Source organism: Pristis pectinata, chromosome 6 (assembly GCF_009764475.1).
Source record: "Pristis pectinata isolate sPriPec2 chromosome 6, sPriPec2.1.pri, whole genome shotgun sequence".
Classification (NCBI taxonomy): Eukaryota; Metazoa; Chordata; class Chondrichthyes; order Rhinopristiformes; family Pristidae; genus Pristis; species Pristis pectinata.
Genome location: NC_067410.1, coordinates 109,523,113 through 109,538,775, shown reverse-complemented (window position 1 = coordinate 109,538,775; position 15,663 = coordinate 109,523,113). Strand labels below are relative to the sequence as shown.

Sequence of the window (15,663 nt, the reverse complement as noted above, 5' to 3'; positions counted from 1 at the left end):
AACAAGCCCATTCTGCTCAATTTCCGTTCAGGTCCAGCTCTTCATCCCAGGATGAAATCTCGTGAACCTTTGTTGCATGCTTCAAACATATATTTCCTTAAAAAGAATCCATCATTGCTATCCTTCTGTGGTCTCATTGTATTACAGAAATCTGCACAACTCCCAGCCACAGTAAAACTTCCTTATTCTTGTGCTTTATCCTTTGCAATAAAGGCCAACGTGCCATTTCTCTTAATTTTTGGCTGTTCTCACCTGTTGTCTAATATGTTGTATTCCTTTTATGAAGGCAGCCCATTCTCTCTAGCAACTCTGTAAATATTACACTGCTAGCAAAGTGTATATGTCACAGAGATCATCAGGTACACAGCAGGGAAACAGGCTCTCTGGCTCACCAAAGTCCATGCGGTTATCCATTTCACGAGTCGGACACTAACCCTATTTTATTCTCCCCAGATCCCCATCAATTCCTTCCAGATGCCATCATCTATCCTCATACCAGGAAATATACTGCAGCCAATTAACCAACCAACCCTTTGGAATGGGGGAGGAAATATCTGGGAGAAAATGCAACGTCCATGCAGACACAGCCCGAGGTCAGGATCAAACCGGGGTCACTGGAGCTGTGAGAAAGTAGTTCTCCCAACGGCACCACCATGCCACCCATATATCTCACAGTGTCTCGTAGTTGGTGGGTAGAACGGTCGTTACTTACTGAAGCTGAGGTACGTAATGGAAACCTGTGAGAAATGGTGAATTTTACATTGGTTAACATGGGTAAAATTAGGCATCGGCTCGATGGTCTTGGGTAAAATCACCTTGTTCCATTATCTCTCACAACCATCTCTTAGCACTGGGCATCAAAAATAGTTGATGCCCAGTGCTGCAAGAATAGGTCTATAATTTTTTGAATGTCTTGGATAGACAGAGTCTGATTAGGAGGAGTCAGCATGGCTCTGTCTGCTGAATTTCATGCTTGATGAAACGTTTCGAATTTTTTTTTTGGAAGAGATAACCAAAATGATAGATGAGGCTAGGGCAGTGGATGTTGTTTATTTGAACTTTAGCAAGGCCTTTGACAAGGTTCCACATGGTAGGCTGGTCTGGAAGGTAGGTCCCATGGAATCCAGGGAGAGCTGGTTTAGGTGGATTGAAAATTGGCTCGGAGGTAGGAAACAGGGAATGGTGCTTGAAGCTTTTTTCTCAGAATGGAGGCCGGTGACTAGTGGTGTGCCGCAGGGGTCAGTGTTAGGGGACTTGTTATTTGTTATTTATATAAATGACTTGAATTGATGAGCTGGAGTCGCAGCTTCAAACACTGCGAAGCTTCAGGGAGGCAGAGAGTTATGTAGATGCTGTGCATCGGGAGACAGTCACATTCCCCCCCCCCCCCCCCCCCACTTAGAGCAGGTAGTTCTCGGGTCCAGAAGGCAGATAGATGGGTGACTGTCAGGGGAAAGAAAGAGAAAGGGGACTAGGCAGACAGAGTAGAGGACCCCGGAGGCTGTTCCCCTCAAAAACAGGTATTCTGCATTGGATGCTGTTGAAGGGGATGACCTATAGGGATCAAGAGGCAGTAGCCAGGTCTCTGGCACTGGGACTGGTCCTGCTGCTCAGAAGGGAAGGGAGGAGAAGAGGAGGGCAACAGTGATAGGGACTCGATATCAGAGGAACAGACAGGAGGTTCTGTGGACATGAGCGAGAATCCCGGAAGGTATGTTGCCTCGCAGGTGACAGGGTCCAGGATGTCTCTTACCAGGTCCACAGCATTCTTGTGCGAGAGGGAAAGCAGCCAGAAGTCGTGGTACATGTTGGTACCAACGACATAGGTAGACTTAGGGATGAGGTCCTGAAACGTGAGTTTAGGGAGCTGGGCAGAAGGCTGAAGAACAGGACCTCAAGGGTAGCAATCTCAGGATTGCTGCTAGTGCCACGTGATGGTGAAGGTAAGAATAGGAGGAGATGGCAGATGAATGCGTGGCTGAAGAGTTGGTGCAGGGGGCAAGATTTTAGATTTTTGGATGATTGGGCTCTCTTCTGCGGAAGGTGGGACCCATACAGAGTGGATGGGTTACACCTGAACTCGAGAGGGACCAATATCCTTGCAGGCAGGTTTTCTGGTGTGGTTCGGGAAAGTTTAAACTGGTTTGCGAGGGGGATGGGAATGGGAGGGATAGGTCAGTGGAAGAAGTGCATGGAGTAAGGTTAGATCTAACATATAGAGAGGCTTTGAGGCAGGAGAAGCAGAGTATAGGGTATAAAAGTTGTAAGGTGGATGGGCTAAAGTGCACTTACTTACATGCAAGAAGCATCAGGAATAAGGGTGATGAACTGAGAGCTCGGATAAATACATGGAACTATGATATTTTGGCTCTTGCAGAGATTTGGACGTCACCAGGGCAGGAATGGATACTGAATATTCCTGGATTTCAGTGTTTTAAAAGGGATAGGGAGGGGGAGGAAGAGGGGTGGCGTTACTGGTCAGGGATACTATTTATGCTGCAGAAAAGGTCGATAATGTAGAAGGATCCTCGCTAGAGTTAGTATGTGTGGAAGTTAGGAACAAGAAAGGAGCAGTTACACTACTGGGAGTATTCTATAGGCCCCCTGGTAGCACCAAGGACACTGAGGAGCAGAGTGGGAGGCGGAGTTTGGAAAGGTGCAAAAATAATAGGGTTGTTATCATGGGAGACTTCAACTTCCCAAATATTGATTGGCACCTGCTTAGTACCAAAGGTTTAGACGGGGCAGAGTTTGTTAAGTGCGTCCATGACGGATTCCTGTCACAGCATGTTGACAGGTCGACTAGAAGGAATGCCATATTAGATCTAGTATTAGGTAATGAACCGGGGTAGGTGAAGGATCTTTCAGTGGGCGAGCATTTGGGGCACAGTAACCACCACTCCCTAACATTTAACAATGTCATGGACAAGGATAGGCACAAAGAGGACAGGAAGATATTTAATTGGGGAAGGGCAAATTATGAAACTATAAGGCTAGAACTTCCGAGTATGAATTGGAATGATATTTTTGAAGGAAAATGTACGATGGAGATGTGGTCGTTGTTCCAGGATTTCCTGCAGGATGTTAGGCATAAATTTGTACCGGTGAGGCAGAGAAAGAATGGCAGGCTTAAGGAACCATGGTTGACAAGAGAAGTGGAATATCTAGTTAGAAGGAAGAAGGCAGCATACATAAGGTTTAAGCAGCAAGGATCAGATAGGTCTCTTGAGGAATATAGGATAGCAAGGAAGGAACTTAAGAAGGGGATGAGGAGATTGCATAGCCTTCCTACAAATCAATTCATTACACAGTGCATTGAGGTGGTACAAGGGAAAACAAAACAGAATGCAGAGTAATGTGTAAATTTAAGATAGTAGAACGGTTATAGTAGAAATAATGAGTAGATCTGCAGAGAGCAGCTTGCAACAAGTCGTCTCGCTCCGGCGCCATCCTGCTCATTTTGCATTTGGTTTATTACTGTATCTCGGTACCCTGACTATAATAAACCAATTCCAAGTCCAATTCCAATGAACGGTGTCTCGTTCCACAGATGTTCCTTGACTGCGGCTGAGTTTATCCAGTATCTTCTGCTTTTACCAGGATTTGAAGGGTGTGGAAGCCCATGGAGACACAGTTACTACCGACTGCGTTACACCTCTTTCAAAGGACCGTCGGCCACCCACTTTTGTAACCGGATCTGAGCCAGGTTAAGAGGTAGTGGTGTCATCGTACATCTAATTATGCAACAGCGGATTGTCACTTTCGGAGTCTGTACGTTCGATGTGGAGCTAAGGTCGAAGTTATTGAGGTTCAGATGCTACCGAGGCACTAATCGTGTGAATTCCCCCACCCAACCACCCAACATCCCCAGTAAAACACGGAAGGCTGCCGCTATAATCAAACATCCAAGACCCACCGGAAAGAAAATCAGAATATGGGAAACTGCGGGAAGTCAGCAATACATTTACTATGGAAGCAAATGGGAGCATGGTGATTGTGGACTGAGTTGTACTTAACGCAAGTTAAAACAGCCCTTTCACTCCATCAGGCAGCATCTGTCGAAGGAAATGGACGGTCGATATTTCAGGTCGAGACGAAAGACACTGCAGCCTCTTATGTCTCCTTGTTGTTAACGCAGTTGCTCAGAACCAGGGCCGTCTGTAGGCGGGTATTTAGTTCCCACCGCCACGGACCGGTCGCCACTGACAATGGGTTCCTGTTCGCTGAAACGCCGCGGCATCAGCGCCGGCAGTGCATTTAGAGTGGTGGGGGCCACCATGAGCAGCGACCAGGAAGCGTTGGGCCACATCATAGAGATCCGACCCATTATAGAACTCGTTTGCGTTGCTTTAATAAAAAGGTGGAACATAAAAAGTGAATCAAACCTTCTTTAATAAATAAGGATTACACACATTGACGCGACAATGACACAAGGGGCCGCGAGTGGTTACAGTGAAGTCCCTTTCGCCATCATATGTTTCTTCGTGTTACTCTCCGGCTTCAGTAAGATAATGTAACATTTCGGTGCAAAAATACAGACGAGCAAACCAAAGCTTGATGCCCAGATAGCAAACACTTCTACAGCCACGGTGTACTTCCCAGGAGAACTCACATAAACTGGAATAAAAGTTATCCAGACGGCACAAAAGATCAGCATGCTGAAGGTGATGTACTTGGCGTCGTTGAAACTGTCCGGAAGTTTCCGGGCAAGGAAAGCAAGTACTAAACACACAATGGACAACAGGGCAATATAGGCCGACACGAAGTAAAAGGCGGTCAATGAGCCCACGTCACATTCCAGAATGATGATGTCTCTGTAATAGCTGATGTTTTTCAGGGGGTAGGGAGGTGACACACTAAGCCAGACAACGCAAACTACACCTTGCAAAAAGGTAAGGATGAACACACCCAGGCGTTGCTGCGCGGGTCCGAACCAGTTCATCACGCTGCTGTTGGGGAGAGTTGCTTTAAAGGCAACCACGACAAGAATGGTTTTGCCCAAAATGCAGGAAATGCAGAGGACGAAGACAACTCCGAAAACCGTGCGGCGCAACATGCAAGACCAGCCGGATGGTTCTCCAATGAAGGTGAGCGAGCAGATGAAGCAAAGCATCAATGCGAAGAGGAGCAGGAAGCTGAGCTCGGAGTTGTTCGCTTTGACCATGGGAGTTTCTCGATACCGGTAGAAAATCGCCGCAGTGGCCAATGTAAAACACACTCCCACTGCAGCAAGCGTCACTAATACAAAGCCCAGAACTTCTCCAAAGGAAATAAACTCAACCTTCTTTAGAACACATTGCGTTTTTTGCTGATTAGACCAGTATTCTGAGGGACACTTGATACAGTCTGTGGAGTCTGAAATATAATAATTCAAATGTTTAACGCATAGTACAGTTTTAATTAAAGTACATTGTCAATGGCAAGACCCGTAACAGTGTTTATGTACAGAACGATCTTGGGTTCAAGTCCATAGCTCACAGAAAGTAGCTGCACGTTGGTGGTTGATAAAGGAGGCATATGGTTTGCTTTTATTCGTCGAGGTATTGAGTTCAAGAGTCAGAAAGTTATGTTGCTGCTTTACAACACTACAGTTAGACTGCATGTGGAATATTGCATTCAGTTCTGGTCTCCAATTATAGGAAGGATACGCAGGCCTTGGAGAGGGTGCAGAAGAGGTTCACCAGGATGCTGCCTGGATAAGAGGCATGTGCTATAAGCAGAGGTTGGGCAAATTTCGGTTGTTTAATTTGGAGCGGTGGAGAGGAGACTTGATGAGAGGCATAGATAGACAGCCGGTATCTTTATCCCATGGTCGAAATGCTTATAATGGAGGGCTTGCATTTAAGGTGAGAGGGGGTAAGTTCGAAAGGAGATGTGCGGGGCAGGTATTTTTACGCAGAGAGTGGTGGGTGCCTGGAATGCGCTGCCAGCTGTGGTGGTGAAGGCAGATATGGCAGAGGCGTTTAAGAGGCTCCTCGATAGACACATGAATGTGCAGAGAATGGAAAGATATGGATATTGTGTAGGCAGAGGGAACTAGTTTAATTAGGCATTTAATTCCTAGTTTAATTAATTCAGCACCACATCGTGGGCCGAAGGGCCTGTTCCTGTGTTGTACTCTTCCATGTTCTAACACAAAAATTCACGTGTCCACAGAACTGCAGAATTCAGAGACGCTGCGGCACATCTGTGCACTTACCAGTGGTGTTGCTGATCTCGCCATCAGCGCACTCTGCACAGTCAAAACAACAAATCGGTTGCCCTTTCCGGCTTACTTTTCTTGTTCCAGGAAGACAGGGTTCTGAGCAAAGTGCTTGTGGGATCTGAAGCATAACGCAGTCATAGTCACAGAGACACACAGCATGGAGACGGGCTCTTGAGCACTTCGCGTCCGCGCCATCAACCACCCATTTGCACTAACCCTGCATTGATCCCGTTTTTATTTTTACCACTTTCTTCAGCAACTCCCTCCAAAGTCTATCACTCAGTTGGGGCAATTTACATGGTTAGAATTACCCGACCAACCCGCACGTCTTTTGGGATCTGGGAGAACCCATGCACCCGAGGTCAGGATTGAACCCGGGTCTCCGGCGTGGTGAAGCATCAACTCTACGCGCTGCGCCACTGCAATGTACAACTTGATATGACTGGTCTGGCGCCTTTCTTGTAGGTAAGCCTCAGCCCAGAGCCATTTCTCAAGATCTGCAGTTAAGCTCTATAATACTTAATCCATGTTGTTTTGAATCTTTTGAAGCTTTTTTAGCTGCTGTTCTGCCACATGAAACTGTTATATATTTTGTTGATACAAACAGCTCATGGTCTTGAATCCCAAACCAATTTTCCTTAACCCCCTTGCTCAAAGAAGGACAGCACATTTTTTTCCAGTCTCGTTGTTTAACAATTCCATCAACTTTGGAATCAGTTTAGTAAAAGTCATCCAAGGCCATTGGCATCCTTCACCCATAATCCATTGGCCTTCTTCATCATAAGCACAGAATTAGCTTGGTTCTGGTGTGAACAGAAGCACTTTTCTTTTCAGCTCAAAGCCCCTGTTAGATCAGAATACCCAACAGCTCCGTCCATCCATGTTCAAATATTGAAAAACTTCCTAATAGTGGTGAAAAGAGTGAACAACTTGCATTCAGGCAATCCGTTTTACTTACAATGACACGCAATGCTCAGAAATAAATACATTATTTGAGCAAACACATCGACAGAATCCCTCTGTCTACACTTCCCGCTGACTCAGGACAGCAGACTCCCACCCCGGTCATTTTCTCTTCTCCCCCCTCCCATCGGGCAGAAGATGCAAGAGTTGTCAATCGCATGTCACCAATCTCAAGGACAGCTTCTATACCACTGTTATAAGAATCTTGAACGGACGTCTTATATGAACTCTTGATCTCTCGATGTACCCTGTCGTAGCCCTTGCACTTGATTGTCAACCTGCACTGCACTTTCTCTGTAACTCTAACACTATTCTGCATTCGTTTTTTTTTCATTTTTACTACCTCAGTATACTTATGTATGGAATGATATTCCTCAATGGCACACAGACAAAAACTTTCCACTGCATCTCGCTGAATGTGCCAAGAATAAAGCGATTACCAATTACCAACGACTACTGCAACAATGTTCATTCAATGATTATCAGCAGTGCCATCAAATCCATGCCCTTCGTCACTTTGTCGAGCTTCCCACTGTTATTTATCTCAGCTATTGCTTGCCGCAGTGAGCTCCATGCTCTGATGGATCTCTGAGTAAATTGGCACCCATGCCATAATCCTGGCAATTAAGTTAAGTCCTTGACATGTGGAGAGATCACATTGAAGTCTATGCCTGATCACCCGTAGTTTGCTCTCAGTCTCTAGATTCCGCTACCCCTGAACGTAATTGCGGCAGGAACTCTGAAGGTGCTTAAAGAGGAAGCAGACAAATTTTCGAATTATCGGTGAATTGAGGCCTGAGGTAGATCATCCATGATCAGCTTGAATGATGGGACTGGCTCGCTGGGTCGACTGGCCTACTTGTGCTCCTATTTTCTTCTGCTATTGTGCTCTAGAAGTAGAAAGAGCTCACTGCTGAATATTCTGGAAAGGTTGTAACCCCTCACTAAAAGAAGCCCAAGTCACTTGGATGACAATTAAAAGAAGCAACATTGTCAAATTATTCGACAGATTGCCGTGGGACTGTATGATGTCGATCACTTCAGAAGAGTGGAAACAGCACTCCAACTGTTCATTGTATATTTACTCTGCAGAAGAAGTCCACAACAAAACAGCAAGATCAACGAAGTCTTAGACTAAAAGAAAACAGGAAGGGGGGGGGGGGAGAGGGGAGACTGCCCTGTGAATTGTCTTGAACTAAGGCATCTAGCGGTAGGCAGTAGATCCCTGCCTCGCCATTGACTCTCACGTCTCAGGATAGATATATTAATTTATTTTCCATTTTGCCCTCTTCCCATGTTTTCTAGTGAGCATCGGAAGCAACATACCTTATTTCCAATGCGGTTCCACTCGATATCCCCAATGTTTAGCACCAACTCACGTCCGAATGGCGCTGAACCATCATAATAGCCAATGGATACAATGTCAGTTGCACCCTTCAGATTCGTTTTCAAATTCACTAAATCGTATTTTGGCACCGGATCACCCTTTTCGTCAAAATACACCATTTCTCCAGTCTTGGTAGTAAAGTTGACAGCGTGTAGATAGTGGAGCAGCTACGGAACATTAACACAAGAGACGTTGATCTTTAACTGTGATGTGGATTTGGTGCACAGAAAAATAGGCATTCAAATCCACTGATTCTAAGTGGAAACGCAAAGTGTGTTTAAGACTCCTAGACACCCCAGCAAAACCATTCCGAAATCTCTCATCTCTCATTCATCTAGTCTCAAGGGAGTTTAAGCCCAGTCTGTATAACAACTCCTCATAAGACAATCCCCTCATCCCAGAGTCAGTCTGGTGAACCTGCTATGCACTGCCTTAATCAAATGTAGATCGTTCTTTGGGTACCAGACCATTGTATAATATCCGATGTGCAATCTCATCAGTACCCCATAAAAGACATTGGTAAAATGTCTTATATTCATATTAAGATCGGCTTGCAATGAAGCCAACATATAGTTTACCTTCTTAATGGACATTGGTCCTGCATGTTGACTGGCGGTGATCCAGTAGTCAGTGAGGACAGGCAGCAATAGCTCCAGCACGATTACTCTCAACACTGGTGCCACAAAAGGCCGCGTCCTCAGCTTCCTATCCTTCTCCCTATATGCTCATGACTGTGTGGCCAGATTCTGATCTAACTCCATCTCCAAGTTTGCAGATGATACCACCGTTGTAGGCCGTATATCAACAACTACGAGTCAGAGCGCAGGAAGGAGATAGAAAGCTCAGTGGCATGGTGTCATGACAAATTTTCCCTCAATGTCAACAAAACAAAAGAACTGGTCATTGACTTCAGGAAAGGGGCAGTGTACAACTGTCTAGATCAACGGTGCTGAGGTCGAGAGGGTTGAAAGCTTCAAGTTCCTGGGAGTGAACATTACCAATAGCCTGTCCTGGTAAAATCACTTAGATGCCACGGCCAAGAAAGTTCACCAGCGCCTCTACCTCAGAAGGCTAAAGAAATTACATATGTACCCTTTGACACTCACCAACATTTATCAATGCACCATAAAAAGCATTCTATCTGGATGCATCATGGCTTGGTATGGCAACTGCTCTGCCCAGGACCGCAAGAAGCTGCAGAGAGTTGTGGACCCAGCCCAGCACATCACGGAAACCAACCTCCCCTCCTTGGACTCTGTCTTTAGCTCTCACCGCCTTGGCGAAGCAGCCAACATAGTCAAAGACCCCACACATCCAGGTCATTCTCTCTTCTCTCCTCTTCCATCAGGCAGCAGATACAGGAGCCTGATGGCACGTACCACAAGGCTTAAGGACAGCTTCTACCCCACTGTGATAAGACTATTGAACGGTTCCCTTGTACGATGAAATGGACTCTGACCTCACGATCTACCTTGTTGTGACCTCGCACCTTGTTGCACTGCACTTTCTCTGTAGCTGTGACACTTTACTCTGTACTATGATTGTTCTTACCTGTACTACCTCAATACACTGTGTACTAACTCAAAGTAACTACACTGTGTAATGAATTAACCTGTACGATCGGTATGCAAGACACGTTTTTTTCGCCGAACCTCGGTACAGGTGACAACAATAAGCCAGTACCAATACAAATACCCTGTACAAGGGCAGGCAGGTCCGTCTGACACCAACAGTATTCAAACACTCGCCATTTAAAAACATCCTCGGCCTCTCTGTTTATTTTCCACCAGGATGGATCATCTCACATTTTCCTACATGATATGCCACCAGCCATTCATTTAGCCTGTCAATATGCCATTAAAGCATCTCTGATTGGTCTCAAAATTCCCACTGCCACCCAGCTATGTATCATCACCAAATTAGCAATTTATCACCACCAACAACTGAGTCAGCCAGCACAGGCTTGAATTGATTAAGGAAATGGTATTTGAAGATCAAGACATCAGACCTGGCACAAAACAGGCGGTACTCATCACTGAATTTTTATGTACAACTGAGACCTGGACTACCAACTGCAGGTGTCTCAAGACACTGAAAAAATATCATCATCTCTTGTCTCAGCAATATCTGCCAGATTGATTGCAAGATCAGCAAACCAATGTCAGTGTTCTCTCCCAGGCTATGAAACCCAGAACTGAGGACCCAGGTACAGTCAGTTGGTTCTGCTGCGAAGACTACATTGTTTGCATATCCATAGCATGTCCTGGAATGAGCACTCTATTCACAGCTCTGAGATAGGAGGACACTACCAGCTGGACGAAGGATAAGATTCAAGGATGCTCACAAATCTTCCCGAAGAACATACCCATTGACTCTTGGGCATCTCTAGCCCATGAGAGTACAAAATGGATAAGGACTACTCGGCATAGTAGTAAGAGCCTTGAGTATTCAGAGCACCAACAGGCCCTGTGTAAGTAGCAGATCACCCGAACTCATAAACTAACTAATATTCTGCTCTATCAACCCCCATCTGTGCTATTTCTGGAAAGGTCTGCAGTTCCTCTGTTGGAGTTATCTGCTACCTCAGGAAAACCACAGTGTCAGTAAGTCATCCTCCCTCCTGGGGCAACACTTACAAAGAAGAAGATAATTAACATATGTAGCCCTCATCTCAATCGTTCATTTGGATAGTGAACAATGACGGCCAAAGCAGCCCAACTTGTCACAGTCTCCAAAGCTGACAATATTTATATTTTCCATCTCTCTGTTTTCTGCTTATTAACTAATTCTCAGTCCATACCAGTATGCCACCCCCAATCCAGTGTGTGCCCGCTTTGTTTAATTACCTCTTTAGTGAAGACTCCTGGAAGTCCAGCTGTCACATCTACTGATACCCCAATCTGATGTTACAGCTCCAAAAGACTGCAACAGATTTGTCAAACATAATTTACCTTTCATACATCCATGTTGACTTTGCCCTGTTCTACTGTTATTTTCTAAGTTCTCTGTTACCATTTCCTTTCATAGCAGAATCCTATATTGGTATTGGTTTATTATTGTCACTTGTACCGAGGTACAGTGAAAAATTTGTCATGCATACCGATTGTACAGGTCAATTCATTACACAGTGCAGTTACGTTGGATTAGTACAGAGTGCAATGATGTAGTACAGGTAAAAACAATAACAGTACAGAGTAAAGTGTCACAAATACAGAGAAAGTGCAGTGTAATCAGGTGCAAGGTCAAAACAAGGTAGATCATGAGGTCATAGTCCATCTCATAGTATAAGGGAACCGTTCAATAGTCTTATCACAGTGGGGTAGAAGCTGTCCTTAAGTCTGGTGGTACGTGCCCTCAGGCTCCTGTATCATCCCTTTTTTTTACATTTTCCATTTTGCCTTTCCCTGACATCAGGTTCAATGTTCTTCCATTCCCGTTTTACTCTCTCTCCCTCCTTTTGGAACTTGTGACGTTATGTTTCAATCTGTGGGAAACTTTCTAGAATTTGTGGGATTTTGTAAAATGACAATCAACACATCCACTGACACCGTAGATACATCCTGCAAAACCTATCAACGCAGGTGTTCTTCCCTTGGCATTTATTGCCTTTGAAATCACACTAAATCCGCCAATAAACCTTTGCCAATGCTAATTCCTTTTAGCTCCGTATTCACTCAGGAACTGCTAGTTCCCACTACTTCCTATCTTTAAGTGTCAGTCATTTCATATAATTGAACCTTTTAATGTAGTTTCCCAATCCAGCAGAGCGATCCCATGCCATGTACATTCATAGTTTGCTCTTTAAAACCTTGGATTTGGATTGAATTATGTCAGTACAGATGGGGAAGGGGAGAATCCTGGATTTCATTTTGGTGAATCAAGCGAGCCAGGTGAATGTAATATCAATGGGAAAACATTATTGTAGCATTCCCATAAAGTTAGCACAACCGTGAAAAAGAAAATAAAGGCTAAAATAGGAAAAGGTGCTTTAAAAATTGAGGTAACACCAATTTTACTCGGCTGAGAAGGGATGTAAAGAAAGTGGTCTAAGTCAGTCTCAGAGTGATGGAGGTCATTGTAGAAGGAGCTTGAAGAGATTCAGGGGAAATGTGTTCCCACAAAGATAGAGGGGAAACAAATCTGGGTCCTGCAGATGAGACAGGGCATATGAAGGATAAGGTGTAAAAGGAAAGCTTCTGATACCTACTTACAATTTAATAGCTCAGAAAGATAGCAATAATTAAGAGGCGTTTAGAGAGGTGCATGAACAGGCAGGGAATGGAGCGATATAGATCATGGTCAGGCACAAGGGATTAATTTTATTTTGCACCATGGTCGGCACAGACATGATCGGCCGGAAAGACTGTTCCTGTGCTGTATTGTTCTAGGTTCTAAGACAAAAGCAATGAAGAAGGTGTAGGCATGGAATGTAAATTAACATGTAGCAAAGAGCCGTCATAAAAAGATGTTGGCAGGTAAAACCATGGAAACTATAAGGCATCTTATGTACATAAACAGCAAGAGGATAACTAATAAATAAGCAGAGTCCACTCGAGATCAAAAGGTAACCGATGTATGGAGATGGAGGGTGTGTGCCGGGTTTCCTACCTGCCACGGCTGAAAATTTGAAATATGTGCGCACGTGTTATTCACAAAGGGCCCGTTGCCTTCCACACAGGTCAGCAGATCGTGGAGGGCGTGAGCGATGGAGTAAACCGCTTTATACACGTGGTAAGAAGCCCCGTCCATTATCGCCGGAAGGTAGGCATTTTCTATCCCTTCCGTCTGCTCCTTCCCTGTGCATTGCCGAACGTGAGCTGGGGAATTCCCCGGGCTTGTCATATTGTCTGTGGTAAAAGAGCAGGAGAATAAAGTTTCCCAAAACTCCGTCACCAAAATGCTGCCAGGAAAGTTCTCAGGATGGACTTCATGAAGATAATCTCTGAGATCAGCGATCTCTATCCTGCGGGTTGCCGGACCGATTGTCCCGGCGAGATAAATTGCTGTTTCTTCAGGCGGAAGAACGTTTTCTGTCACCCACCCTTCACTCCCAATCCACTGTATACCGGTTACATTTTGACGCCGGATTTCATCCAATAGGATTTGCATATCTCTGCCGTGAGCAATGACCACCACCACTTTAGTGGACGCCTGTTTAATCACCTGGACAACTTTGCTGATTTTCTCTGCCGGGTCAGTCCTGTAAAATGACTCGGAGTAGGCAATGCAAACCCCAAACTTTTCCACGTGTTCCACAAATCCTTGCATTCCGAAATTACCGTAATCGGTGTTACTTCGAATGGTTCCTATCCAAGTCCAGCCAAAGATTCTCACCAGTTCAGCGAGAATTTTAGACTGGTACTCGTCGCTGGGTATAGTTCTAAAAAATGTGGGGTATTCTTGCTTATCGCTGAGGCAGGAGCAGGTGGAGAAGTAACTAACCTGTAGAGAAAGGGGCAAATAGATGAACACCTGGGTCCTGCTTTTAACTGTTAGTGACTGATGCACCACTAGAGTTTCTTTGTGAATGGTTTTCTGTTTGTACATAACATGCAACATGTGTGTGGATGTGTGGAGGCTGGAGTGTGTGGGTAGGTTTGTTTATGTGTGTGTGTGTGTGTGGTGGATGGGTATGTCTATTGGTGTGGGCGTGGTTGGGGATGAGCGTATCTGTGGGAAGGGTATTGGTGTTTGCGTTTGGGTGAGTGGGTGAGTATGTGTGGAATGTGATTACAGGTGTGTGCGGGTATGGGTGTGTTTCGGTGTGAGTATGAGTGTGTGTGGGTAGGTGTGTAGTGCTGTGTGGGTGTGTGGGTGGTGTGGGTGTGTCCGGCTGTGTTGTGGTGTGAATGGGGAGAGTGGGTGGGTAGAAGTATGTATGGGGAGTGTGGGCGGGAAGGAGTGTGAGCGGAACTCGGCTGGGAAGGGGTGTACCTGGGGAGCGTGGGTGGATAATATTGAGTGGGAGGCTGGCGGTTGTGTGGGGAGTGTGACTGGTTATGGGTGTGATGGCGTCTATTGGGGGTCTCGGGTGTGGGTGGTGGGAAGGCTGTGTATGATGATAGGCATGGGTTGTGAGGGAGAGGTGTGTGTGGAGGGAGGTGTGTGGTGATAGCTTGTGTGTGTGTGTGTGTGTGTGTGTGTGTGTGGGTGGGTGTGGAAAGTGTGTAGGGAGCGTGTGTGGTTGTGTATGGGAGAGGTGTGTGTGGGAAGAGTGTGCGAGGGGTGGGGTGGTGGGTGTGTGCGCGGGAGTGTGTGAGAGTTGTGGATGGGGAGTTTGGGGATAGGTATGTAGGAGGGAAGGAGCTGTGCTCTATTGGCGGTGGTGCCTGTAAAGTGACTAACGGTAGCTGAACATCATCAGAACAAAAATGCAGTCAAACATTTGACACATTACCAGCGGAATCCCGAAGGAGCCGATTGTCCTTGCCGTCACCATGGAGTTTGTAGATATATCACAGCCAACAATGGCAGCGACTTTGGAGGAACCTCTACATTCCGAGGATTCAATTAGTTCTTCTTCTCCGTTGATCAAAGTGAGCGCTGCTTTCAAGGCAATCGCGGAGGACGAGCAGTCATCGTGGATCTGATACCCGAGTGTGATCCCCGGGAGGAGATATTCATTCTGATTTATTTCTTCAATGGCAAAAATCATGGTCTGCGCCAATCGGAACGGTGCAAATTCAAAACTGCGGGAATATAAATTGGACAGCGGAGCGAACACTTAATTCATAACTCAATCAGACATTTCACACTTTATTGAAACGGTATTTGCCATATTGTAGACAAGCCGCAGTCAAATATGTACATCGGTGCTCTCTGCAGCTTCTCACGCTCGTGCTCATTCGAATTGCCGTACCAGACCATGATGTAACCAGTCAGGACACTTTCAACAGTAACATCTGTAGATATTACTTAGAGTCTTAACTGACAAGTCGAATGTTCTTAAGCTCCTAAGAAAATAAGAAGCGCTGCCTCATCCATCATCAAAGATCCCCACCATCCAGGCCATTCCATCTTCTCGCAGCTACTACCCGGCAGGAGGTACAGAAGCCTGAAGTCCCACACCATCAGGTTCAAGAACAACCACTTCCTTTCAACCATTCAG

General features: G+C 45.5%; 1 protein-coding gene across 1 annotated transcript; it reads right to left on the bottom strand.

Moving 5' to 3' along the window:
• Positions 1-4,447: 4,447 nt before the first annotated feature.
• Positions 4,448-15,237, bottom strand: LOC127571364 (extracellular calcium-sensing receptor-like). Its single transcript, XM_052017664.1, has 5 exons — positions 14,953-15,237; positions 13,164-13,997; positions 8,495-8,722; positions 6,200-6,323; positions 4,448-5,355 (listed from the first exon to the last, which is right to left on the bottom strand). The coding sequence occupies exons 1-5, from the start codon at positions 15,208-15,210 to the stop codon at positions 4,448-4,450; spliced, it is 2,352 nt and encodes a 783-aa protein (XP_051873624.1). The 5' UTR covers positions 15,211-15,237.
• Positions 15,238-15,663: the final 426 nt, after the last annotated feature.